Source organism: Clinocottus analis, unplaced genomic scaffold, assembly GCF_023055335.1.
Source record: "Clinocottus analis isolate CAN_PGR_092001 unplaced genomic scaffold, fCliAna1.0.p SCAF_14, whole genome shotgun sequence".
Classification (NCBI taxonomy): domain Eukaryota; kingdom Metazoa; phylum Chordata; class Actinopteri; order Perciformes; family Cottidae; genus Clinocottus; species Clinocottus analis.
Genome location: NW_027175865.1, coordinates 10,459,466 through 10,484,556, shown reverse-complemented (window position 1 = coordinate 10,484,556; position 25,091 = coordinate 10,459,466). Strand labels below are relative to the sequence as shown.

The following is a 25,091-nucleotide window of genomic DNA, read 5'->3' as shown; positions in this document are numbered from 1 at the left end:
ACGTTATTAAAAAACATTGTTAAATGTGCCAGAGTTAAGCAAGAGGCTATTTTCCATCTTCCCCGTAGTTTGGTTACATCTTTGCACTATTATTTTGTTAGTTCATTTTATAATATTCTATATTTTTGTACGTATTGTGCACTGTAATATTACTTTAATTGTATCTAGAAATGCGAGAAAAAAAACGGAAAAAAGGGATTAGAGTAATAAATGATCTATACGAACCCTTATTTTGAAAAATCCACGGCAGGAAACACTAAAATAACCCGGAACTTCTTTGCAAATCTGATGCGCATTCTCCGACCAGCATTACCGGGATCTGCGATCACATTTTAAGGTCGTGACTTCGTACTTAATGTGAACGAATTGTTTAAACATACGAGGCTCATTTCGAGAAACGGACTAATGTGTATTTGTTTCTCTCGTGCTTTCTGACGTCACCGGATCAGGTGTTTGACCTCGAGGTCTATTCGCATTAGCACATGCCCTGGAGCTAGTACAATGTCAACAGCACCAAAGGCAGCTACAGCAGGAGACGCCCCCGTGTCCAACATCAGCCAGAAGTTCAGCAGCTGCTGGAGCTGTCGGGTCCTCTCCGGCGGCGGATTGATCCTGTCTGCAGCGTATGTGTACAACGCAGCCCGGAGAGTGATGCGACAAGGCGGCCCGACCTCCATGGGCACGGTGGCGCAGATCACCTTTGCTGCTTGTGAGTGAGCCGACGACGTTTCTCTCACTTTATACCTATGACGTCGATTGTCGTCTTTTGAAGTAATGCACCGTTTTGTGTATGTCAGGTTTGGCTGCGTGGGGAATCGTCATCGTCGGAGACCCGGTGGGAAAATTGCCGAGCAAGACGTGACGCTGCTGTCACAGTGCAGTTAAAGAAGTGTGCATAGTGGATAGGGGGGGACAAAGGTTTCTACAATATTGGACGCTACTGATTGGTTGAATTAAAAGATGATGCATTTAAATAAAAAAGGCCATTGTATATACGTCATCATTGAAACGTTTTGCATGACAACACATTTTGTAATAGACATTTAATACAGTTTAATGCATAAACCATTTTATCCATACCAGTAAGCAGGGTAATGTAGCTTGGAAGTCGGGACATTTGCTTCAAGTCCTTTATAGGCCTTTAACCAATTTATGTTTCTGCTCAGAGCTTCAAACTGACCAACTTGTTTTTCTCCACAAAAATAACTGTTTGATTTCTAGAAAAGAAATCTGTGCTTACAAGATAAAGAGCAAACATTTAAATGAGACAGCAAGGAGATGATCTGATAGCAGTTAGTGGTGTAATATGAGGCCTTTTAGCTGCTACACGGAAACCTCAGCCACATCAGGAGCGTTTCATTCAGCTGAAAACCTGCAAATCTATCACATCAAGAATCACAAACAAACTTACCGACACCAGCATCGACCCGAGGGTCTGTTAGTTTGAGTTACCTTTTATTAGTGTTATACTGATCTGAGCACAACAGCTCACAAGGAAGAGTTTGATAAGCATGATGCAAAAAAACACCCTAGTCATTTTCAGTCGCATAAATGATCATGACATTCTGATTGATTTTTTTTTTTAGGTTAAAGAAAAATATGAAAATAGAGTTGACAGTACATTTAGGCACACTATTAACACATACTGTACACAGATATGCACAATTTTTCATAATCAGATTCATAAATACTGGGGTTAAAAAACAAGACAAGCCTTCCTGTATGGAGAGATGTGCAGAAAGTTAGAAGTGACACCTCCTCCACCGTGGGAACAAAAATATTCACCTTCCAGTAAGTGAGGCTCCAGTTCATGTCCTCCTAGTCAGCCAATCAGAGTCCACGAGGGCTGCTCAGTGCAAGCAAATCAATCGAAGCAGACGAGGGAGTCCCATCCAACGACTGCAGCGGAACGAGGCTCTGCCCGGCCCGTGGCCCGCCCACAGTTGCTACGGTAAGTGCTCATGACAGGACATGGGTCCCTCCAGCTGTCAGTTAATCACAAAGATCTGTTCACACTCAACAGAACAGGCTTCAATGCATAAAACGCCACTCATGAGTTAAAAAGAAGCCGTTGTCTGAGGCGCCTCTGAACTAGCTATAGCCCAATGAGCTAATCATCCGGCTGCTACACAGAAAACCCCCTGCCACTGCCCGACTGATGCCCAAAACACACTATTCTGTACGAGTGGGCGAGGGGTGTAAAATACCCCCCAAACACCAAAAACAATAACAGAAAAAACTCAGACTTATAAAACAAGTCTGTAAAATAAACATTGTACTTTTACAACAACGGAATGTTAAGTTGTTGGGATGAGAAGACATTTCTTGGGAAGCTTCTTTCATGTTTTCTACTATTAAAACAATATGAATTACTTGTTTAAGTATATAATGATTCAAAATGCACATGCATTAAACAAAAAGAAATATTGCACAAAATGAAAGACATTTTCTCTGAATAAAAGTGGATATACCTCCATATCTCTATTGATTTCCTTGTAACGTTCAGTCGAGTGAAGGGGAGCTACCTCTAGCGAGTCTCTTGGTCAGTATATACTGTATATAGTTTTAAGGCGGGTTCACTAGCTCACACTGGCACACTTCAGACTGGCAGACTGAAGACTGCATCTTTGTGCTCAACACACACTCTCACACGCCCATTCACACACAATTCTGCATGAGCCAAACACACTAGAGCAGAGAGTACATTCTTTGATAATGCGCTTGGACAGCCCGAGCCCACAGCTGTGTGTCCTCACAGCCTCACCTTTTAGGTCGTTAAAGGTCAACTTTGCATTCTCCTTCCTCACACGATTAAGGATCTGAAGAACAATAGTGTTCAGAGTATCCCAACACCAAACCAGTGTGCGCGTGCACACACACATACACACACACACACACACACACACACGTATGGAACAGCATGAGCTTTGGTTGTCACAGGTTATGACAGTAGCGTTAAAGGGGATGTGGATCTATTCTTTGAGGATCATGGGTGGAACATTAGATGTTACACTTTGGAAAGAAAAAACAACTTCCGTCTTAAGAGAGGCATTGAGGCTGGAGAAGATGCAGACAATACAAATCTAAATCATCTCTTCCAACCAATATTTGTTCAGTCACATTTTAAAAACAGCGCCTTTTTAACCCAGTGCTATTGACATATTTGGTTGCAATGAACAAAAAAAAAAAAAGTGCAGCCTTTGCAGAGAAATGTCTCCAGCATGAGGGTAAGTTTGACTACAGCTGAGTGGCTAGATCGCTGAGATGGTCGAGGGAACCGGCCAAAAGACAGAAGCGGGAAGGTAAGGCAAGGTGTGGGTCTACGCTATCTACTCCTGCAGTTTAAAAACAAGACAGTATTTGTGGTCTGCTCTCTGGACCAGGAGAAAGCAGCATTGACTGGCCCAGTATAAAGCTAAACACAACTAAAAAGTCCAAAAAGGAGGAGGAAAATATCTAAACTAAAAGATAAGACTGCCAAGTCCAGTCTTGGTGCAAATTACAGGATTTGTGTTTGCGCATGTGTGTGTGTGTGTGTGTGTGTGAGAGAGGAGGGCAGAGTGTCTGTTGTTCGTCCTTCAGTTCTGTCTTGACAGAAATCATCAGTAATTGGAGTGTTTTCACTGAAAAGAGTGTGTGAGAGAAGTGTATAGGCAGAAATCACACGCATACCTCAACGTTCACATCAAGCCCCACCGACTCTCACCCTTAGCTCTCAAGTCTGTGTTTCTCGTTGGCCCATGTCCTGTTGCCTCTGCCATCTCCTGTCACCTCTTGAGAGAGGAGGATTTGAGTTTCTGGCCATATCGGTGGATGCGTGGCGAGCGGGAGTGCAGCTTAACAAAGAGCTCGGGGAATTTGTACTGGGGGAACATAGTCTCCAAGAAGCCCTCCAGGAAAACGTAGACTAGCCGACGGTTCATGGGTTGGTACTGAAACATGTCGAAGACGCGGAGGATGCCTTTCCTCGTGGTGTCCGCTCCGATGATGTGCTTCAGCTCGTCTGAGGTAGTAAGAGAAGTATACAGACAGGAGTGAGCACAAATGCTCATGGAGGCAGCAGGAAATGAAAATAAGGAACAAAAAAGTGAGCAAACAAACTACCACATTTTTTACAAAAGGAAAGGTGAAAAAGACAGATGGAAACCAAATGAACACTGATGTGATGTTCCTTCTGTGTGTCCATATTCAGTTCTGTGAGGCTCAGATATACCACTTTAGTTTTGTGCTTGATGTGAAGTGTTTTACGACAATATGTTTCAGTAGATGAGAGTCCCAATTGGGGCTGAGTGATAACCCTGAGCTCATTCACTCCACTCAGCGTCTGTCAATCGGCTTATAGCTTCGTCACTGCGAGCTAAACACTCAAAATCACGACTGTTTGCCGTACTGGCTCCTCAATGGTGACATGAGCTCCCCATTGACACCAGGATAGCAGAAAGTTTCTACATCTACCACCGCAAACTAAAAACATCTTTATAGACTACACTTTAATAAAGAAAGTAGCACTTTTTTTGCTTTCTTGAAAAAAATGTTACTTTCTTGATTCTTGTTGTTCTGAGTTTGTATTCATGGTTGAATGCACTTATTGTAAGTTGCTTTGGATAAAAGTGTCAGGTAAATGCAATGTAACTAAATCAAGTGGGTGTGTGATTTTTCACCTGGCATGATGCCCAGCAGACTGGTCTTGGCAGCTATTCGTGTCCTCATGCGGATGCTCTTGTCCCGTCGGGGTGGCGTCTCAGCCAGAATACCGTTGGGCCAGTAGGAATCCCTACACGGAGACAGAGCCACTGAGGGTCAGTCATTTTTCTTCTGACCAATCAGTTAGTTCAAAGAAAACGGCAAGCGTTACCTAAACTTCTTGACGTAGTCTGCAACCTGCTCAGGTGAGGTCAAGTAGTCCACATGGTCCACAATTTTCCTAGGGAGACAAAGGAGTGACGATTCAGTTTGTGTTGATTTAATGCTATTAACATTTCAATCGGCCTGTTTACTATTTCAGTCTGCTGTGTGTATTTTATGTGTCTGACCTGTTGATTGTGTCTCCATACGTCGCCCTGATGAGCTGCTGCAGCAGGTTTTTTATGTTCCTTCGCAGCCACTGGTTTTTCTCCTTAAGGTCAAATACTTCATCCATCAGAAGCAGCATTACCCTCAGCGGGATGTTATCATCCACCTAGACACATATATAAATGAACATTTGAATATATTTATAAAAAAACAAGGAAAGAAAAGAATAAAACAAACACGCAGCTCCAAACATGCCCGCTGACTCACGTTGTCATCAAGCTGAGCAGAAACACGACAGTGTTCAGGATCGATGTCAGACTTGGGGAGGAGTGGAGGCACCTAGAAAAGAAAATAGAGAAATATTATTCAAAAATGTCAGCGATCACAGATTTAGAGTCCTCCAGGCCCACGTTTTGTTTTTCTGTTCTATGTTGTTAAATCAAAAAGCTAACATACTATATCAAACCGGAAAAAATAAATGAATAAAAAATAATTAATCAGTTATTCGCTTTCCTTTACTAGTATGCAAAAGGACTTGCTCCATGTGATGGCGTTACCTTGAGTATGGACTGTTTAAGGTCCTGGCCCAGTCTTTCTGACATGCGGCCCATGTTGTCAGAGACCTTGGTCATGCCTTCAGCCAGACTGTCTGGCAGGCCCTTCACCGCGTTGGACACATTTCTCATCGAACTCCTCAGAGGATTTACAAATGTGTCTATCTGATGGGGGAATAAAAAATTTAAAAAGGACAACATGTACTTTAGAAAAAAAAACAGTGTAATTAAATAAATGAGTATAAAATATTGACTATGTATATATATATATATATATATATATATATATATATATATATATACACATATATATATATACACACACACACACACACACACACACACACGCACACACACAAATATTCAAATTCTCTAGTAGTAAACAAATAACAAATAAAAATGAAACAATTATTATTTAAAAGAATGAAGTAACCTTGCGTGCGAACTCTCCCTTGCCCTTGCTGTAGGCCTTGTTCTCCAGGAAGTCATATACATAAGGAATCAGCGTTGGACAGGCCTTCACCATCTCTGGGTTCAGGAGCAACTAGCGCACACACACAAACACACAAAAGTTACTGATATACACTTAACCAAATGATGCGAGACAACAAAGCCATGAATACTTTGTAAACACTAAGATATGAAACAGTTACCTGTAGGTACGCATTGAGGTCTTTTTTTCTTTTCTCCAAGAAGTCTCTGTCCATGTTGTTGAAGGTCTTCTTCCCTGGCAGCTTGAGGATCGACCCCATGTTCTCAAACTAAAACAGAATATATTCAGCACTCAGAAGGAGATGTTGCTCCATGCTTTAACACTAATGTTACACTTTCTTCTGGGCTATAACATGTTGTTGACAACTCGTCCACAAACACCATATATCACACACACACACCTGTTCAGTGATCCTCATATGAAAGTCGTGGAAGTCAGAGTAGCGGCGATAGGTCTTCCAGCAGTCCTCGCTGCCGTCATGGCTGCGTCTGAACACGGTGATGGCGTACAGCGCGTAGGTCTTACCGTGGTCGTTGCACACCCCTGCAGCACCCCAGAAGCCGGGGAGACAAGCGTCAGCTACGGTGCCCGGAAATACATCCAAAATGGAAATGGAGGACGAGGGGGTTGATGAAAGTAGAAAAGAAAGACGGGAAAATAAAGAAAAAATGTGCATGTGGGGGTAGGGGGAGCAAGCAAGAGAAAGAATGCAGAGCAGAGGGGAAATGTGACAGAATGACAGGAAAGGTAATAGAGGGGGGGAGGAAACAAAAAGGAAGAACAGAAAAACAGTGAAGGTGATAAAACGAAAGAAATAAAGAATACTGGAACAGTATGAAGTGACAAAGCAGACATAATGAATGGAGCTAGGAGATGAAAAGTAAAAGAAAAAACATGCAAGGAGGGACTAACAGGGGTTGAGATATAGTGTATATATCTATAAATATATACATAACAAATTCCAAGATTCTCAACATAAATAGTTACAACATCCAAATACCAAACACCACGTGAAAGTCAAGTAAAATCTTTTTAAACCGGACGTTCACATGTCACAATCTAGTAAAAACTCTTAAAAGTTGCATTCACAGCCCTTTGTTTCTTAACCCTTGTAAGCAACAAGCAAAAGTTCCCGAGTGATTTAAACACACGTTACGGCTCACAAAACAAGTTTATAAAACTCTGTGTGTGTACCTGTGTCAGAGATGAAGGCATGAAGGTGCATAGTTTCATCATGGCAAGAGTTGGACAAGTCGTCCAAAGACTGAAACGACAAGAAACAAGTCATCTTTTAACTACGTCGTTTGGCAACAATAACACAGCGCAGGGCTTCTTCACTCTGGATGAGCGGTGACAAAACCGATGCCATGAATTTTCTGAGCACTGCATCAGGAAGTGAAGAAGACGTACTAGGTTTATGCTTCCTGTGGGAGAGCCATTGAAGGATTCTCCGTCGCCATCATCGGACCCCCGGTAGCTCGGCTCTTTCAACATGTCCAACTCTGCTAGCATGCGCACATAGAGCGGGCTCTGCTTGAAGGAAGGGTAGTAGCGCTCATCACGTAGCATCATCTCATACACCTGGGATAAATATATGGGAAACAATTTGTCAACAAGGCAAGATAGTACAGACATAATTAAAAACATTGAATAAAATATAGTGTACAGGAAAACACTAAAAGCTTTGAGTATTGGTCTGATTCATAAAAGTCCCTCAAACACAGACAGAAAGATTTAGTACATTTCTCTGGATTTCATCAAATATTTCTGGCGTGGGGTCGTCTTTCTGCAGCTTCTCCCCTAGTGTCGTTATGGATGCTTCGTCCACCTGCACTCTGGGAGACGCCTGTCCATAAAGAAAGATATAAAAGGTTAAAACTGATGCCGTTAGATACTTTCTCAAAATACTTAACTACACAAGCTAAAGAAAACAGTCGCATGTAATTTACCAAGAAGTTACAGGAAAGGAAACATATTTTAGTGTTAATCTTCTTTACTGTTGATATGACTTTTGACTTGAAACACTCATTTGATCCCTCCCACCTTGTCTGAGAGGTATTGTTCAAAGACACCCAGTGCAGCGGCCTTCAACAGCCCCTTGGTGGCGCTGGGCTGCTTCTTGCCATCTGTCTGCCAGCTCTGCATGGCCTCCAGCTGCTGCTGCGCCGTCACCCTGTAGCCCTCCACAGTGAGCCAGAAGAACAGCTCCGCCTGGGCCCCCGCTGCCTGCATGAAGTCTGCATCAAAGGACACACAAGAGTTGGTGTCTATCGGCCATCGCAGTTTGGTTGCACATGCATGTATATAAGGAGTAAGGACGTGCATGCATAGTTTTGGCTGCTTGTTCTGCTGCTGCAACTCTTAGTTAACACCTTTGGATAACAAGATATATGACGGAAGGACGAATGACGGCCATAATGTCTAAGATGTTGGCTCTTGCTAATTTTCCACACCAGATCTGACAAAACTTGGCTTGACGTCTAGTTTGCACACATAAACACACACTGTATCGTAATCTGATCTGTAAAGTGGAATGACCTTTTAAAGTTTCTGAGGAGGTCATTTGGGACTGAAAACGAGTGCTCCTAACAAGACAGGTTTGGGTTATAAATTATAGAGAAATGGAACAAGTTATGGATTATGAAGATGATTAACAGAAATATTCAGGATTAAGGCCGTTGGGGGAACTACAGTGATGTTTGGCATCTGTGGTTTGTGTGATAATGCATTTCCAGAATTACCCATGAAGAACTGCAGGGCTATGTTGTGGATGAGGATGTGATCCAGTGGGATAACACACAGCTTGCCAAAGTTGGCTGCCAGCTTCAAGGCATCCACCTCCTACACAACACAGGAACAAAGATACGTGAAGACTGATACATAAAGCAGAAAAGGTCAAACTTTTTCTCCGTTTGAGTGACTCCAAAAGACAAATATTAACCAACAAACTGACTTTGCGCAATTGCAGCTGGGCCTTCTACCACCACACTAATAATAAGTGATGTATGTTTTTTCACGGGATCCTCCAGTGCAAGCCTCTCACCTTGCCAGAGTGTAGTCTCTGGATCCTGGTCTCACACACCTTCTTCACAAACAGAAGACTGTTAATCTGGTTCTTGATCACATTGATGTCTAAAGGACAAAGAAACAGACATAGAGGGAGGAGATGAAAGCAATGCATTTATTTACATGTGTGTCTTCCTACTCTCGGGCAAATGAAGCATCTTTCACATATGCACTGCAATTCAGACATTATCTGGACATTACCCAGAGGAGCTGTATGTGCAAACCCAAATGTCCGAATCATTTGAAGCGAATATTAAAACAGACTTGCCCTGCCAGCGTACTATTGCAAAGTCTGTGTCGTGTGTCTGTTTGAGCAAATGTGTGACTGGAAACTGTCTGGAGAATTCACAGTAAGCCAGTGCGGGTGTTAAAGACAGTTTCTAGTGAGGGGAAATCCACACAAAGACGTCACCGAAAATGTCCAACAGGGAACCTCTGTACGTAAGGGCCGACGCTGAAACAGTTAGACAAATTAAACGGCAAAAGACTACGTTGTGAACGGGCTAAGTGGTCAGAGTGTTTTTGGATCATATTCTGCCCCATGCACGCTCTACCTAGTATTTCCAGTAGGTGAGAACCCATCTGACGAGGACAATCACCTTTTGTTTGCTATACATGTGAAAGGGCAACTCCGGACAATGTCTTGACCCGATACTCTGGACTATATCAATGCTTTAGTTCTATGTGTGCACACGTCTGTTTGGCAGTGAGAAAGAGTGAGTGCCCACCATCTCCGGCAGTGTCCAGAGAGCGGAGGTACTGCAGCTCCTCGAGCACCTTGTCCTTGACCGCCTCCAGCTCAGCAGGCTTGTCTGTGAGCTTCAGGATGTTCAGAAAGGCTTCATAGTTACAGCTGGAGTCCCGGATCTATAGAAAAATCACATCCATTTTCATATCCGCAACATACATAACCAATGCAGTCTGTGACCCATATAGTTTGCTTTCTTGGTTGTTACTTAAATCCATTTTTTATATTATTTGCACAAGATGTCAGTTAGTAATGGCTAACAGGGAGAAAGGATGTATGCATGTCAGCTCTCACCATCCAGATGACAAACTGGTTGATGTAGTCCGGGTCGCTGAGTTGGTTGATCAGAGGAAGTAGCACACCACGCGCCAGCACCTCCTTAAAAAAACATCACAGTGCATTTTTTTAAGGTTGAAGCTTGATAGTCTACACTACAAACATGCTGTCACATGGTCTGGTAGGGCAGTGTAGTTTATTCAGGAGCCTTTTGTTGGCTCACTGGCAGCCAAAGTGTATTGCATTTGGCCGGCGGCTCAAGAATTAAAAATTAACAACACAGGTTGTCCGACATATTGTGTGACGGAGTGCACAACTTTGTGCCTCATATTCGCATCCAAAACCAATGAAGTCACGTGTGTTGTGATCGTTTGACAGACGTAAGTGGAAGTGGAAGGGAGATTTTGTGTTTGTTTGTGTGCACTCACCCTGAGGAAGTATCTCATGTTCTTGTTGTGGAAATCTCCAGGAGGTAGTAACAGATACAGAAGCAACTCACACAAGTCACGAAGAAAACCTATCACACACACACACACGTTTAGTTTGTATTAGTTACAGCTTCAAACAGAAACACATTTGTGTGCACCGTAAGGTACATTACAAAAGTGTGTTTACCTTCTTCATCTTTGTGCGAAGTGCATACTACATCTCGACAAATCTTTCTTTCCATCTCCACTTCGGCCTCAAAGAAGGAGTCCACCAGCTCCTCCGTTATGTCCCCTGTTCAAAGATGACTCTTCGTCATTATCACCATTAATGCCTGAATTTTCACCATATGGAAGAATTCTTCTGTAGCACAATTATAATCAAATCTTATAATAATAAAAAAGTCTGAATGAAGGAATACTGAAAATAATCATTAGTACATCAATTACTTACCTTACCTTAAATTAGATTATTAAGAAATTGTAAACTGTGAAAAGTAGAGTAAAGGTAAACGGAGGCCAGAATTAGCAACAGCTAAACTATTTCAAAACATCCTTTTACAAACTACCACACATGTGCAGTTTAATCCAAGTTGGTTGCTTATACATACTTTTATTAAGATAAAACAGTCTAAAACAGATACTCGTCTATCCGGCACAAGCATGAGTCTGTTTATGCAGAAGCGTTGGAAATACAACTGTGAGCACACAACTGGATGAAAGAGACTTGGATTATTCTGCACAATGTCTAACTTTTGTTAAAACAATGCCTCCATCTACTTCAGTTCAACAAGACTTTTCTCTATTTTTTGATTGTCCGTTCACCACGGAGGCATGCAAGAAAAGCTTTCTCAAGCATTCAAGGTAACACAGGGTAGGTAGTCAATATACAAAAATGTCATTTTGGGGATGAAGTATTCCTTAAGGATTAAAATACACCATCACATCTATTGTTGAAAAACAGAATCAACCCAGGAGACGAGCCAAACATCCTAATTATGTCTACTGAGAGTGACAAAGCAGGTATGTATAAAATGAGTTTGCTTACTTTGCTTGTCCTCTCTGTCAGCGAGGCGATCCTGGGCTTTTCTAAAGACACGCAAATGGGTGGCAAAGTCGTCCACCAGGCGAGTGGTAAAGTAAGGCTGCCAGTCCACCTCTTTGGACCTTTGAAAATAAACACACAGGAATAATGTAGAAAGTTAAAAATGAATAAAAAAGTAAACATTTGGTTTGTATAAAACACTCAATATTAAAACACACAAGGCTTTTCTTGTACCGTGTAGAGAACTGGACAAGGGCATTCTGCAGCGTCTGTCTGATCTCCAATAAGAAGGACTCATCCTCGCTCAGAGTGTAGTACCAGTACTGGATGTAATCTCTCAGAGCAAACTGGATCACCTACAAACATGGAGGGGGAAATAGAAAACACATTTAGTCAAAACAACCACCCAATGAGCTGGATGGACTGAGAGGGGTGGAGAGTGGATTGCGAGCGAGATTGGTAAATTAAATCTCTGTATTGTCATTGTCTAGTATTAAAACCTAGAGAAAAGAAAACATTTCTGAACTATTACGGCCTAGGAAACCCTGGTTTATCAATAATTTAGTTGTGCTGTTGCATACAAAACAGATACAGCAGAGTAGTAATATTAAATCAAGCACACACATAAATCAAAGTAACCGTCTACTGTGCTAACATATAAGTTGCAGAGGGAGGGAGGATTTTGTTGCGGCTGTATTTTTTGTGCATTTGAGAAAAGAGACAAAAGAGAATGTGCCAGAAAAATCAAGACCATAAATGTCTTCCAGAGAGCACGATGCAGGTTTCAATGATGTCACGTATCGCCGTGCTAAAGATCTCAAGGTTCACTTGCTGCTGAAATGATTAGTGTGCATTCCCAGGGAGGAAGGGAGAACAGAAGCACCGTAGTAAAGCCGTTAGTGTCATCTGACCATCACAAACTGCTGCGTCGGCACTTTACTCTGCCGGACACGCTGCTTCATGTTGTGCTGGAACCTCAGGATAGGGTGGAAAGAAACGCTGTGACTACCAGACAAAAGACAGTAAGCTCATCTTGCCGTACCATAAATGAGAAGACGGTTTATTTACGACTGTGTTAAGCAACAACAACAACAAAAAAAGAGTCAATTATCAGCAGGGTAAAAAATGAAAAGTGTGTTGGTGCAACACCGACAGTGTAACAGTACAGACACTTTCAGTTCCACTTTCTGTGAGGAACGTTCATCAGTTTTCTTTCTGAACAATATGTCTGATAACAATTGTTGGACCTTGAGGTGACCACTACTCATTGGGAAATAAAATTAACAAATTGATTTTAAAGACACCACATGTGTGAAGATGTAAGTAATACAATTATAGAAGCAGAGCTGAAATTAATTCAGTGTTAAGTCAAGATGGGGAATGTGTGTGATTGGCATTTGTTAGTCGTACTGAACTTAACAATAATTTAATTCGATTATTTTTTCATTTGTTGGAGAAAAAAAGAATGTTGACGAACAAAAGCAAGCATTATATCACATGATTATAGGAATGCTGAAGCTTTTGGGCTTTAGGAGATCTGCCCTCTTTGATAGCGTCGTCACTGTCAAACAGTGCATACATAACTGCTACCTACTCTCTGGCTTGAGGCTGTGAAGTCGCTGACCTCGGCAAGCTGATGGGTCAGTGATTTAAATGGGCCAGTGTTCAAAAGGTCTTGAGAGCTAGTATGTCACCCAGTCCGAAACCGGTTATTGTCTGTTGTCTCCTCACCTGTTGTCCCATTGGTGCAGTGATTTTATGACCATAATCTATCTATCCATCCATCCATCCATCCATCCATCCATTCATCCATCCATCCATCCATCCATCCATCCATCCATCCTAAACTCAGCTCTGTCCCCTCATAAGTAGACAGAGGGACAAAAGATAATATTTATTTTCAGTCAATCCTATGTGATGACATTCATGATTTGTAATTATTGTAATTTATACAACAAAGTTAGAATATATCGCAGATGTATTGTATTAAAATGCAATAGTTTTAGTCAAGTATACCTAACAAACTGGCAACTGAGCTGAGCAGGTGATACCATACAAGGGGCAAGATAAACACAAAAAAGAAAAAAAAAGGATTATTAACAGAGAATATTGGTCATGTCTTAATGCTTGACCATTCTAATTGTTGGAGGTGCAATCATGTTGCTGGTGAAGCTAAGACACAGGTAAGTCACATATATATCACAAAAAAACACAGAGACACACCTGTTGTAGTGGTTCATCAATGAAACTTGATCCAGTGAGTCTTCTGTCAATTTTGATGGGCTTCATCTCCAGCTTCATCTCATCCAATGTCTGAAGGAGACAAAAAGAAAGACAACCAATGATGATTTTATTGCTCTACATGGTGCACGGTCTTTGTCAACACAGTAACATAATTTACAACTAATTTGTTTGTTTGTGTAGGCGAGGTCAAAATGCATGTGTGCTTAAGCGTGCTTTTACCTTCAGTATACCAATTTGTGTGGGTGGCAAGTAAGATTGCTCGCACTTTTCCAGGTGTTTCTCTGAGTTGATCTTTCCATAAAGTAGAGTGACTGCAAAGCCCCTGGAAAACGTAAGTGAGAGAACAGATCAAAACTATCCATCAGGTGTTGTGGTTAATGTGAGAGAGCATGCCTCTGTAAAGACATGGTGGGTGGTTTAGTGGTCTTCCTGCTCACCCTCCAATGAAGCAGAAGATATAAAAAGCCAGGTAGAATATGGCAAAGGGTCCAAAGGTGACAAGGAACAGCACGACTCCAAGACCCCCCCATCCCCAGATGGACAGACTGGCCTGAAACACAAACATGCGATAAATACTCTCTGTGCACTTCAGTTCAAACTTAAACCAGTCTGGAGATCATTACAGTTGGTCAGAAGAAAGACTCCCTCAGTAACGCCTGATCAATCACTTCCATCAGTGACTTAAATGGCAAATATTTTAATATGCAGACTAACATTAAAGTCCAAATATATCTACTTCATTAGCATTTTATGGCATTCATTTTTGTTTTGTTTACCATCTTACATCATTTGTGTCTTGTGTTACTTTACTGTACATAGCAAACAAACCAACAATTTAAATTTAAAGTCTTCTCTTATACAAAAATCCGAACATAAAAATAAATCACCCATGATCAATTCCCCTTACAAAATGATTTGACGGGTTGACCGCCCACTCTGAAGAAAAGTAATAATAAATCAGGAGCAAGTCAGATGATTAGACGAAGGCACCGCACAAGGACGTCATGCGTAGATAAAAAACACCATTCTACACTTCAGACGTCGCCACAGGAAAGGATTATTAAAAAAAAAAACACACACACACACACACATTGTTGCGCAATGTATTGTTAGAAAGAATTAGGCATTGACAGTGTGTGTGTGCGTGCGTGCGCGTGTGTGTTCTGCCTCGTGTGTGACATTCTATGGTTTTCCTGTTATTGTCAATGCAGGAAATCAAGTTCTGGATTCCATCTCGTAGCTCTGTGTCCAAGTTCTCCACATTAGTGGCAAAATTATTTTAAAATTATCTATCTATCTATCTATCTATCAGCAGGTTGCAGTTGGCCAGCGAGCTGTAGTTTAGCCAATCCAGCTCTAGCAGCTCCAATTGTTTAAAAGTTAACTCCAAAATATGTATATCAATATTAGTCATTGGACAGTGTAAACATTTCAAGTCACAATTACCCTGGGCAAAATAATTCAAAATACGCATAAAACTCTTGAAATGGCAAACCAATATAATAAAAAAATCCTACATTGTCTCATCCCTAATCACTACTTTTACCTGAACAATCTATTTTCAGTCCAGCTACAGTGTTTATGTGGTGGGGTTATGTGAACGATGAGCCTGTTAAAGAGCACAACAAACATGTTGGAAACCAGCAAGTGGAAACTGAAATAATGAAACCGTGCAAACCATAGCAAGTTCATTAAAATACAGCATCATGAGTTAATGTGAGGAATGCAGTCATGTACACAATGATGGCCAAATGTACACACACTGTATACAAGTCACACCCTGACTGTGGAGCCATCAGATAGACAGACACCGTGCTGATCAGCAGTGATGATCTTCGGCTTCCCTACATTTAGTACTAGAGTTTCTTAGATAAGCAACTCCACTGATGGAGCCGATAGAAACGGACAGAATTTCCTCCCGACACTGAGACATTGTCCTCTCTGCCACAGCCAGCGACGGACAATCGGATGACACACATGCTGCCAACAAGGATAGCAAGCTTACAATGTATAGCTTGACCACGACACACAGGGAGGCTATTGACAATCAATGTTAAGCAAACTACTGTTGAGGAATATGGTCAGTAAAGTAAGAATGTGTGAACCAGACTAACTGTAACCTATGGCTCTACATGCAAGGCCACGATGCATTTATTCACAGAAAATGCCTCTGGAAATGTAAGAGTGAGACAGGACTACTGAACACAGACTGCTGCAGCATAAACCTTATGGAGAACACAGTTTAAGAATTAAATTACTAATTTAATTATTGGTGTAATTGCAAATGCTTAGTTACAAATAGGAATTCAATTTCACAAAAATTGGTACAATGTGTTACACATAAATTTGAAACATCCAAACAAAATCTAGAAGCACAACTGAGCTCGTGCCAAAGCACACATGCATACCTCATGACTTCCTAGTCAGTCCTGATGACATTGCATTTTGTTCAGCACAAAAGAAAATGTGGTAGGGCCAACAACTACTCAAAGTATGGCAGTGGGCTGAATGTGGTACATGACGTAACTAACAATTTGCATAGGAAAGTGCATGATGTTATGAAAATGACGAGAACTATAGTGATGGACCTTTTTGATCAGCGTATTTAATTTCATGCAATAGCTGGATTTATAGTCTTCAAAATTCGGTGCCATACCCTGACATTGGGTGTTGTTGTTGTGCTAGCTTTGCTGTCTGTGTGGAAGTCCCTTTTCTTTTAAATCAGCTTCTGACATTCCTAATCAGGACTAGCTGATCCCACACTGGAAAAATTAAGACCTGATGCTGACGGCCATCAGTGAGGTCCCTGACTTTACTTAATGTAAACAAAACGACAAATACACAGTGTGTAAACAGAGACAGGACAGCAGAATGTGTTTAAAACACATGGGTCTGGGTCATCACATTAAAGAGATAGTTTGGATGTTATGAGGTATTTTCTCATACTGTGTATTATCTACAACAGATGGCAGCACCCCCCCCCCCCCCCCCTCCAGTTCCAGCACAGAAGCTAAGCAATGTACTGCTGTGGATGGGGACATCACCAAAATGTATTGAAGCCACCTAAAAGAAAGGCCCACCTACAAAAATCAACATCCCCATAACTGTAGACTATATTTAGAATATTTCACCGCTTTTCCACAAGACAATGAACCCGTTGTCTATGTTATCATCAAAGCCACAAGACTCCTTTGATTAAAAACAGAATTTTTACCTCAGAATGCATGAATTGCTGGTCTGCCGCTGCCTCAAATGGTTGGTTACTTAGCGACTTTGGTAAAGACAAAATAACCCTTTAAACATAAAAGTCACACAATAAATACCTCAGACAAACTAAGCAAACTATCCCTCTATAGAGCAGCACACCCTGTAATATATGACTCACAAATGACAGTTACCCAACCATGGTAAAAAATCAGGTTCGAGCAAATCAACATTCACTGTTCATTACTCTCAAACCCTCATTTTCATGTAACTAGTCAGTAATCAGTTCTCGATCAAACTACCTTACACATTATGAACCAAAGCTTACGTAAATTCTAATGTGAGGAGTTGTGTTTTGTTGAATCATGTGATTGACAGCAAATCAAATGTAATTGTAAGCACATTTAAAAACTTGAGCTGACCAAGGTGCTTTAAATCACAGCAAACAACAACAAACTCAATTGTAACGTAGACTGAGATTCAAATCAAATCCTAATGCAAAACTAATAAACAACTATTATAGACACAACTTATGTACAATAAAAAGCAGAGTGTATTGAGAGAATGTGAACCCAAAGGTGTTCGGGCTGCAGAATGTGTCCAAACTGGCTAGACTGCCCCCTCCCTCAAGTCATAACTAGTTGGAACCAAGTTGCTCATAGCAAGGTTAGGACTCTGGGAAGAGAACAGGGCTTGCGGAAGAAGAGGACTAGTATTACAGACGAGCTAGGAGTGGTGGAAATACAAAGGAATGCTATTCACAGAGCAGTTCATACCATGCCACAAATCTTACATGAACTGCAGAGTCCTGGACTCTTTACACTTCTAAGTACAATACAGTTATCAGCAACAACGTTGTCACCATTTAAGAAAACCAAATAAAATTCGAGGCAATGACTTTCATACTACAAAATCAACAACTAGACCTGTAGTGACCGTTCTGTTGACCTTCCAAACACACAGTGATCACAGAGAAGGCAGTTGCTTCACTGTTGGTTCAGAAACTTTCAGCAAGACACTGCAGTCACGTCTATTACCACCGGGCATTAGCTATATGCTAACGGGTGAATGTAACTAACACACACACACACACACACACACACACACACACACACACACACACACACACACACACACACACACACACACACACACACACACACACACACACACACACACACACACACACACACACACACACACACACACACGGCCTGTGCTTGCCAGAACAAACTGTAAGCAGTGTTTCCTCCAAGTGTTTCAGTCGCGTAAGGGCTTATATGGTTATAGCGCTGATACGAAGGTTAAGCCAGGTTCACACTGCACGACTTTTAACGTCATCAGATTGCTCGACTGTTTAGACACGCCTTCACCATTTCCTTTTTTAGATCAGTCACTGCGTTGTGTTCAATCATGAAAATATCAAACACCCTAGAGGTGTGACAAAAGCTTGTGTTGCTATTGCCACTCAAGCAGTAAAGTTCCTAGTTACACGCAACCCCTCCGACAGGTTTCCCCTCAACAGGTGCCTCGGCCTCTCATTGGTTACAGCTTTCTGACAAGACTCCCTGACGGATCCAGATAATTAGCATGCGAGATATATCTGGAATGCGTGTGCAATGAACCGGTGTCTTTAAACAGTTCGCACACAGTGCAAGAGCAGTGATGTGCGAGCCCTGAGCCAATGCTGATTTGCCTCTGAACTGGGGCTTTTTGTCTGGGAGTCCATTATTACCGTTTAGTGTTCAGGGGTAAAGTCTTATAGTGTGAACTACGTATAAAGAAGGCAAATTCCTGTATCAGTTTAATTCAAAATAACAATTTACCAACAGCTTTTGTTTGAACAGCTGTCATTGTTACTTATTTGGTCATCTGCCTTTTTCTGAGTGTGAAGGCAATTTTCCAACTTAAAATAAATACTGTACAAGTCCATCCGACCAAATGCAACCATTCCCTGAGAAAGTATGTAGCTCAAATATCCAGTCTGACGTCAGCAGTGAATGTGGAGGCTATCAGTGGAGCTGTGTGGTGAGGTGATGAGGCTGTGGAGGCTTGGCTTTGTAGGAAAGACGATAACCGACACTCTTGAGTCATTACAGCTTACACAGGGTTTTAAACATGAACCATCTGCTCCAGTGATTAACACCCGAGCCCATCGGGAACGCACACATCTAAACATCCAGGCAAGTCTTCCTTACGCAACGCACACTGAACGGACACACATAATGAGCGTGATAATACTTTGAGTTTCTGATGTGCAGATAGATGGAAATAGGGTTGTCTTTTGTTCAAAAACATACATGTATTCATATATACCTGTGCAAGTTCAATAATAAAAAGGTTTACTTGCGTTGCTGTGTATATAATGGCCAAGGATCAAGTAGGGAAATATTGATGCAATGTTATCTTAACTTGACTAGAACACTAGAATAACATTAAACCGATCTATTACTTTGCTAATATATTGTTTCTTGTCCTGACTCTAGTTCATCTGCTGTGTTTCTCTTGCTGCCACATAGAAAAGGTCTTTAGGGGAGCTATGGATGTCCTTGACTACAGGCACATTCAGACAGACATACACACACGCCCTCTTATCTGTGTCTTGGAGATTATTATTTCCCAGATTTGCTGGCAAAAATAAACCCATGCAGAACTACACACACTCTGCACTGTACATACTCTGACACACACGTGGTAAGAACTGCTCCAGGATGGATATTGCTATTTTTGTGATACACAAGTCAACTAGCGCTTAGCTGCAATCCCGATGAGTGTGGTCATTAGGCGAGAGGTCAACTTAGCCCATTAAAGCTCTCCTGTGGGAGATCCATGGTTAATGCCTCAGAGGGAGAGAAAGTGAGTGGGGCTGACTGATCATGCTGGCCTAATCCACCAGGACCACAATAATACAAGCTACCATATTAGCTTCATGATTAATACTCTCTTTCAACAGAATGAAAAGATCATATAAAGAAAACTATGAAATTCAATTTTAGGAGACAACATAGACTATGTAATTCAAACAAAATTGACAACTGAAATTGTCAAGATTCTAAGGAGATGGAAGGAGATATTCTGTCATGGGACACTAACAAACAGTCAGTGGAGTTGATACTCAGAAAATCCAGCAACAGGATAAATCTGTGCTGTGCAAACTACTAACTTGACTTCAGCTGTCCTTAAATTAACTAAATACACATTAGGTGAAGCAACAAGCACAGCCAGGGGAGTAGAGACAAGGTGACATGAACCACTCTTCAACAGGCCAACGATTGCATAATGAACATAGCACTTTGCATCTGAAAAAACATAACCGGAGATATTTGAATAAACTGTTCATCTTTTGTAATCACAGAAAAGCTGGTGTAGGACAAGCAGATATTTGATATAGCAGTAAAAATGTTGGGTGTGTGAGAGTATATGACCACATACTCATCACTAACAGACATTTATCATTGTAACAGTAGAAAAAAAAAATCCCAGAGGGTGGAATTTTATGATCAACACCTTGAACACACGAAAAGTGTTGGCCCTGCTCTATCTTTGCACTGGAATGTGTGTTTGATTATCTGATCACTGCACAAGGAAGTATTAAACTTCCTGAAGCGGTAATAGATGTATGTGGGCATATTTAGTATGGGTGACAAATTAAAGAACAACTGAATGAAACACTGGAGAAACAACTGATGCTTTGAACTGGCGGGTTAGACGCTCAATCGTCAACACATCAAATATCTTTTGGAGGGATGTTCCTTTCTTCAGTAGAGGTCAAGAAACATGTACACCGAGATGCATTTCTGGCAGTTGGTGGGCGCACAAGACCTTAATATGTAATTTACTGTTGTTTTTTAGCTTTGATTTGTCTGCCAGCTGTAGTAGACAAAGGTGAGGTAACAATTTAGTCATCTACTCCCTAGCTGTGTGGCTGAGCACGACTTTGTTCCCCTATTTTTCTAGCTAATTTTAAATGACCGGCTCCCTCCAGCTGCAGTTTAACTCCACTGTTACACTGGGGAGGGAAAAATTAGCCACATGCCTCTTTTGATACATACTCTAAGTCCCCAACTATGTCTTTTGACTTTGTAGTAGCGGGTAAGCTTTTTTGATAAGGCATAACTGGAGCTTTATGTGATTCACCAAAGATCCCAATCAACTAGTAGAAATCACTAGGCCATCGGCATCACGCCAACTGGAACACACAACACACCCACTGGCAATTGTACCCTCTGCAGTAGTCAGCAATTGCATCCCTTGTGCTGCCCCAAATGTATTGTTTGTTCAGTTTATAAACTGGAGCCATTGAAAGACAAATTATACATACACCTAATCCACACAATTAAGTAAAAATACAATAACAACTGGTGACACAAGTCTGACTGTGATGTAAAATGTGAACGGGACACAGGTCCAGACAGGACTTGATTCTTGAAATGTGTCGGCTTGATTGGCAGTGCAACCGCTTCCATTTACTTACGCTTTATGTCTTTATTTAAGGAAGGAAGAAGGGAGAGGTGGACGAGACGACAAGCAAGCCTGATGTGACTGTGTTCTGGCCGTAATGTCTACAAAGCTTTGATTAAGACACCGTAATAAGATTCAGGTGGAGGTAAAAAGCACAGAGATAACTGTGTCCCTGTGATGAACACACAATGCACTCACATCTTCCTTCATCAAAATAAATGTGTACAATGGAGTACTCATCAAGCTACATGTCAACACCATTAGCTCAAAGGAGTAAATCACAGTCTGACAAAGATAAAGTCTGTGCCAATGTCTACAGCCAAACTTGATATTACTGTTGAATGTGCAACAGAACTACAAATCACAGGAGCGACATTTGCATCACACCGTTGTGTGCAAACATGCACTCAGAAATCAAATTACATGAAGAGCAAACCTTAGCAGAAAGTAAAATTGCCAGAGGGTAGTAGCATGGACTAAAGTCAGCAGCTTTTTATCAATTCATAAGAAACCGCCTCAAACGAAAGATCCTAAAAGATAATGACAACAGCGGTGACGACTGAAAGGGCCCCATTTGTATTGCGGCTTCAAGTGAGTTGCAACATCTTCTGAAGTATCTCTGCCCTCACTTATTTACATTCTAAAAAAGGACACTACCAAGATACTGTGAAGCCCAAACTCATCACAGGATGTTCCAATACAAGACCTTCAACAAACTTCAAACCAAAGGTTAGCAGGACGCAATATTTTGAAAAGAGCTACTAAGCTGTAGTTTTCCACCTGGCTGCACATTACACAGAAATCAGAACTCCCTGTCAGACATGCAGAATAGTGCAGTGGCTGCTAAAGCCTTATTACCGAGGCTAAACCTGTACTTAAACTGCTGGAGGGGTGCCTATATGTGGCTAGGTCACCTGCCCTCCAGGTGAGGTGGACTGTCTGTTCTCTTGTGGGCAGATGTCATGGCTCTTGTGTAACTATCGAGAAATCAGGAAACCTGAGTGCATTGAGAAACTGCATAATGTGAGAAGAACTGTAGCAAAACTGCAGTGTTATCACAAGTCACACTAACAACACCTGCGTGTCAGGCTGAGGGATCAACCACTGACCAGCAACACAAGACTGAAGATGCCATGTTATCATTTTAGGGGAAGCATGTGTACACCTTATTGTTGGAGTCTGATAAGAGGAGCTTTTCAGTCACTGGAAAGACAAATCTTTACCGGACCGCTGTGTGTACATGTCCAAGACTTTCCCTTAAGTAAAAGCAAGAAATGCCACAACACTTGATGGCTCGTTACCAACATAAACATTAGCTTATCATCACCTAAATCCGCTTTGTCAGCAGTAATGTTACTCCACAACTGTGCTGTACCTCGACCATCATGTTGATAACGCATTCATTATTACTGGGTTAGGTTTCAGTCCAGCTCACCATCCAAACAGCCAACGCTACCTGTCAGCTCACCTGTGTATGTTGTGAAGAAGAAATTCGCTGTTGAGGGACGTTACTCATAATCTAAACTTAATATCAACATTGCCTTTGTCGAGCTAATTCCAGCACGGTGTTGACAGCGAGGAGCTCATCGTATTACCTAAGCGTTAACCGTGTAATCCCGGACTGACCGCCTCTTTTAAACGGGCAGCCTTTCTTAAAGCCCAGCGGCCGTGTGTCCTCCCGTCCCTGAGACGTCCTCTCCCTGTGTCGGGATGCTCTCTCTCTCTCTCTCTCTCTCTCTCTCTCTCTCTCTCTCTCTCTCTCTCTGGATTTGTGTCCTCCTCACTTCCCGTGTCCCTCTCTCTGTCGGGATGTGTGTCCTCCTCACTCGCCGTGTCCTTCTCTCTCTGTCGGGATGTTTGTCCTCACTCCCCGTGTCCTCCTCTCTCTGTCGGGATGTGTGTCCTCCTCACTCCCCGTGTCCTTCTCTCTCTTTCGGGATGTGTGTCCTCCTCTCTCCCAGAATCGTCCACTCCCTGTCGGGATGTGTGTCGCACTCTCTCTATCAGGCTGTGTGTCCTCCTCTCTTTCTATCCGGCTGTGAGTCGCCCTCTCTCCCTGTCCGACTGTATGTGTTTACCTGCGGTGCTAACGCTAAGGCGCTAACTGCTACAAGCTAACTAGCCGTGTCTGTCACTGGAAAACAAACTACGGTTCACGACTCACGCGTCTATTTCAGCGTCGGCAACTTACCTCTGCGAACATCGTCTCGCAGGCTGTGCGTGCGGTGGCTCTGGCTAACCCCACCACATCGTAGCATGCGAAGAGGAGGTTATTTTGTCTGTTTAAAAGCGGTCGTATTTCCAATCTCCGTACCCTCCTCGGAGCGTCGCCATGTTTGCAAGATTTACGTCTCGGGTGCCCTGTTTCTGGACGTTGCCACGCGATTGGCCGGAACGCGATGACGCAGGAACACACCCGTGACTGATTGACGGACACGAACGCAGCGATAATCACGACAGACTGACCCAAATACAAGAATATGGTGAAGACTATATGATATGAATATATTATCTTCCTCTGGCGGTGAACACACGGAAGGGTTACGTTATGTTGGAGGTTTAAATGTGTTGTTTTGGAGGAATGCTTGTCTGAATGCCTGCAAATGAAGGTGAAACAGTTTGCTGTGAGATTCTTCAAAAATATATTGCAACTTCATTATGTTAAATTACATATTATAAATTATTTAAACCGTTTAACTTTTGATCCAACTGGTGGTAGCTTACTTGTTTCATTCTTAGAATACTTAAATCTAAAATGCAGTAAATTAGATCTGTTAAAACACAAACAACATAATGTATTACGTGTATTCTGATTATTAGTATCCAGCATTTGGTATGTCGAAAACGCTGGATCCAGTGGCCCATATAGTTCTTGATCCATGTATATATTCATTCTGCACAGATTTGATTGATATTGATATCATTTATATTATGGCATATACTGCATGAATTGCCGTTTGTTCTGTGCTAATAAAATATTGAAAAAAGCATGAATGCAATGAGAATCACGACCGCCTGAGCCAAGTACAGTAACATATTTCAAAAATCCAGGTTTCAAATAATCTAAGCCAACAAAGTTTTGACCACTAAATGCAATCTCAATGTTGATGATGAATCTTTCCACACAAAAAAACTAAACGACTCTTAGGTTTAAAAAAAAAAGTGCATTATTGGAAGACTGCACAAAAGACCAGAGTGCAGTCTGATCACATGTTTACTCAAACCTGATGATAACGCATAATTTATTCTTCTAGTGCATGGCACCTTCATTAACCTGAGCTGTACCTTACTCTGCCTGACAAAGAGGGAGCAAAGAGCTGAGGACTGAAACAGAGAAGCAAAGTAAAGAGTCCCAGATTAAATGAAAACAAATGTCAACAGATCTCAGTATTATAATTCTCGGTCATGATACCTTTATCCAGGTGGACAGAGACCTGGCAGGCAGGCAGGGGTAAAGCCAAATAAAGTCTGTGGCTCCTCTATGTCCAAGAGAGTGGAGCGCACTCACCAGGCTGCCCATTCTTCTAACACCCAGGAACACACAAAAGCTATCTCCCATGCA

The 25,091-nt window shown here is 41.8% G+C and overlaps 1 protein-coding gene across 3 annotated transcripts; it reads right to left on the bottom strand.

Moving 5' to 3' along the window:
* Nucleotides 1–1,448: 1,448 nt before the first annotated feature.
* On the bottom strand, nt 1,449–23,873 carry snx13 (sorting nexin 13). Of its 3 annotated transcripts, XM_068576320.1 has the most exons (25): nt 23,721–23,873; nt 14,302–14,414; nt 14,084–14,186; nt 13,844–13,933; nt 11,855–11,976; nt 11,624–11,742; nt 10,766–10,870; nt 10,579–10,667; nt 10,169–10,252; nt 9,855–9,993; nt 9,104–9,192; nt 8,802–8,901; nt 8,104–8,297; nt 7,802–7,906; nt 7,471–7,641; nt 7,255–7,324; nt 6,461–6,639; nt 6,221–6,328; nt 6,001–6,111; nt 5,571–5,732; nt 5,281–5,352; nt 5,034–5,179; nt 4,856–4,924; nt 4,662–4,774; nt 1,449–4,003 (listed from the first exon to the last, which is right to left on the bottom strand). In XM_068576320.1, the coding sequence occupies exons 1-25, from the start codon at nt 23,730–23,732 to the stop codon at nt 3,768–3,770; spliced, it is 2,901 nt and encodes a 966-aa protein (XP_068432421.1). In that variant the 5' UTR covers nt 23,733–23,873; the 3' UTR covers nt 1,449–3,767. The 3 variants fall into 3 exon arrangements, with proteins under 3 accessions (XP_068432421.1, XP_068432420.1, XP_068432422.1); XM_068576319.1 differs by lacking the exon at nt 23,721–23,873 and having other exon boundaries at nt 14,302–14,429; XM_068576321.1 differs by lacking the exon at nt 23,721–23,873 and having other exon boundaries at nt 6,461–6,603; nt 14,302–14,429.
* Nucleotides 23,874–25,091: the final 1,218 nt, after the last annotated feature.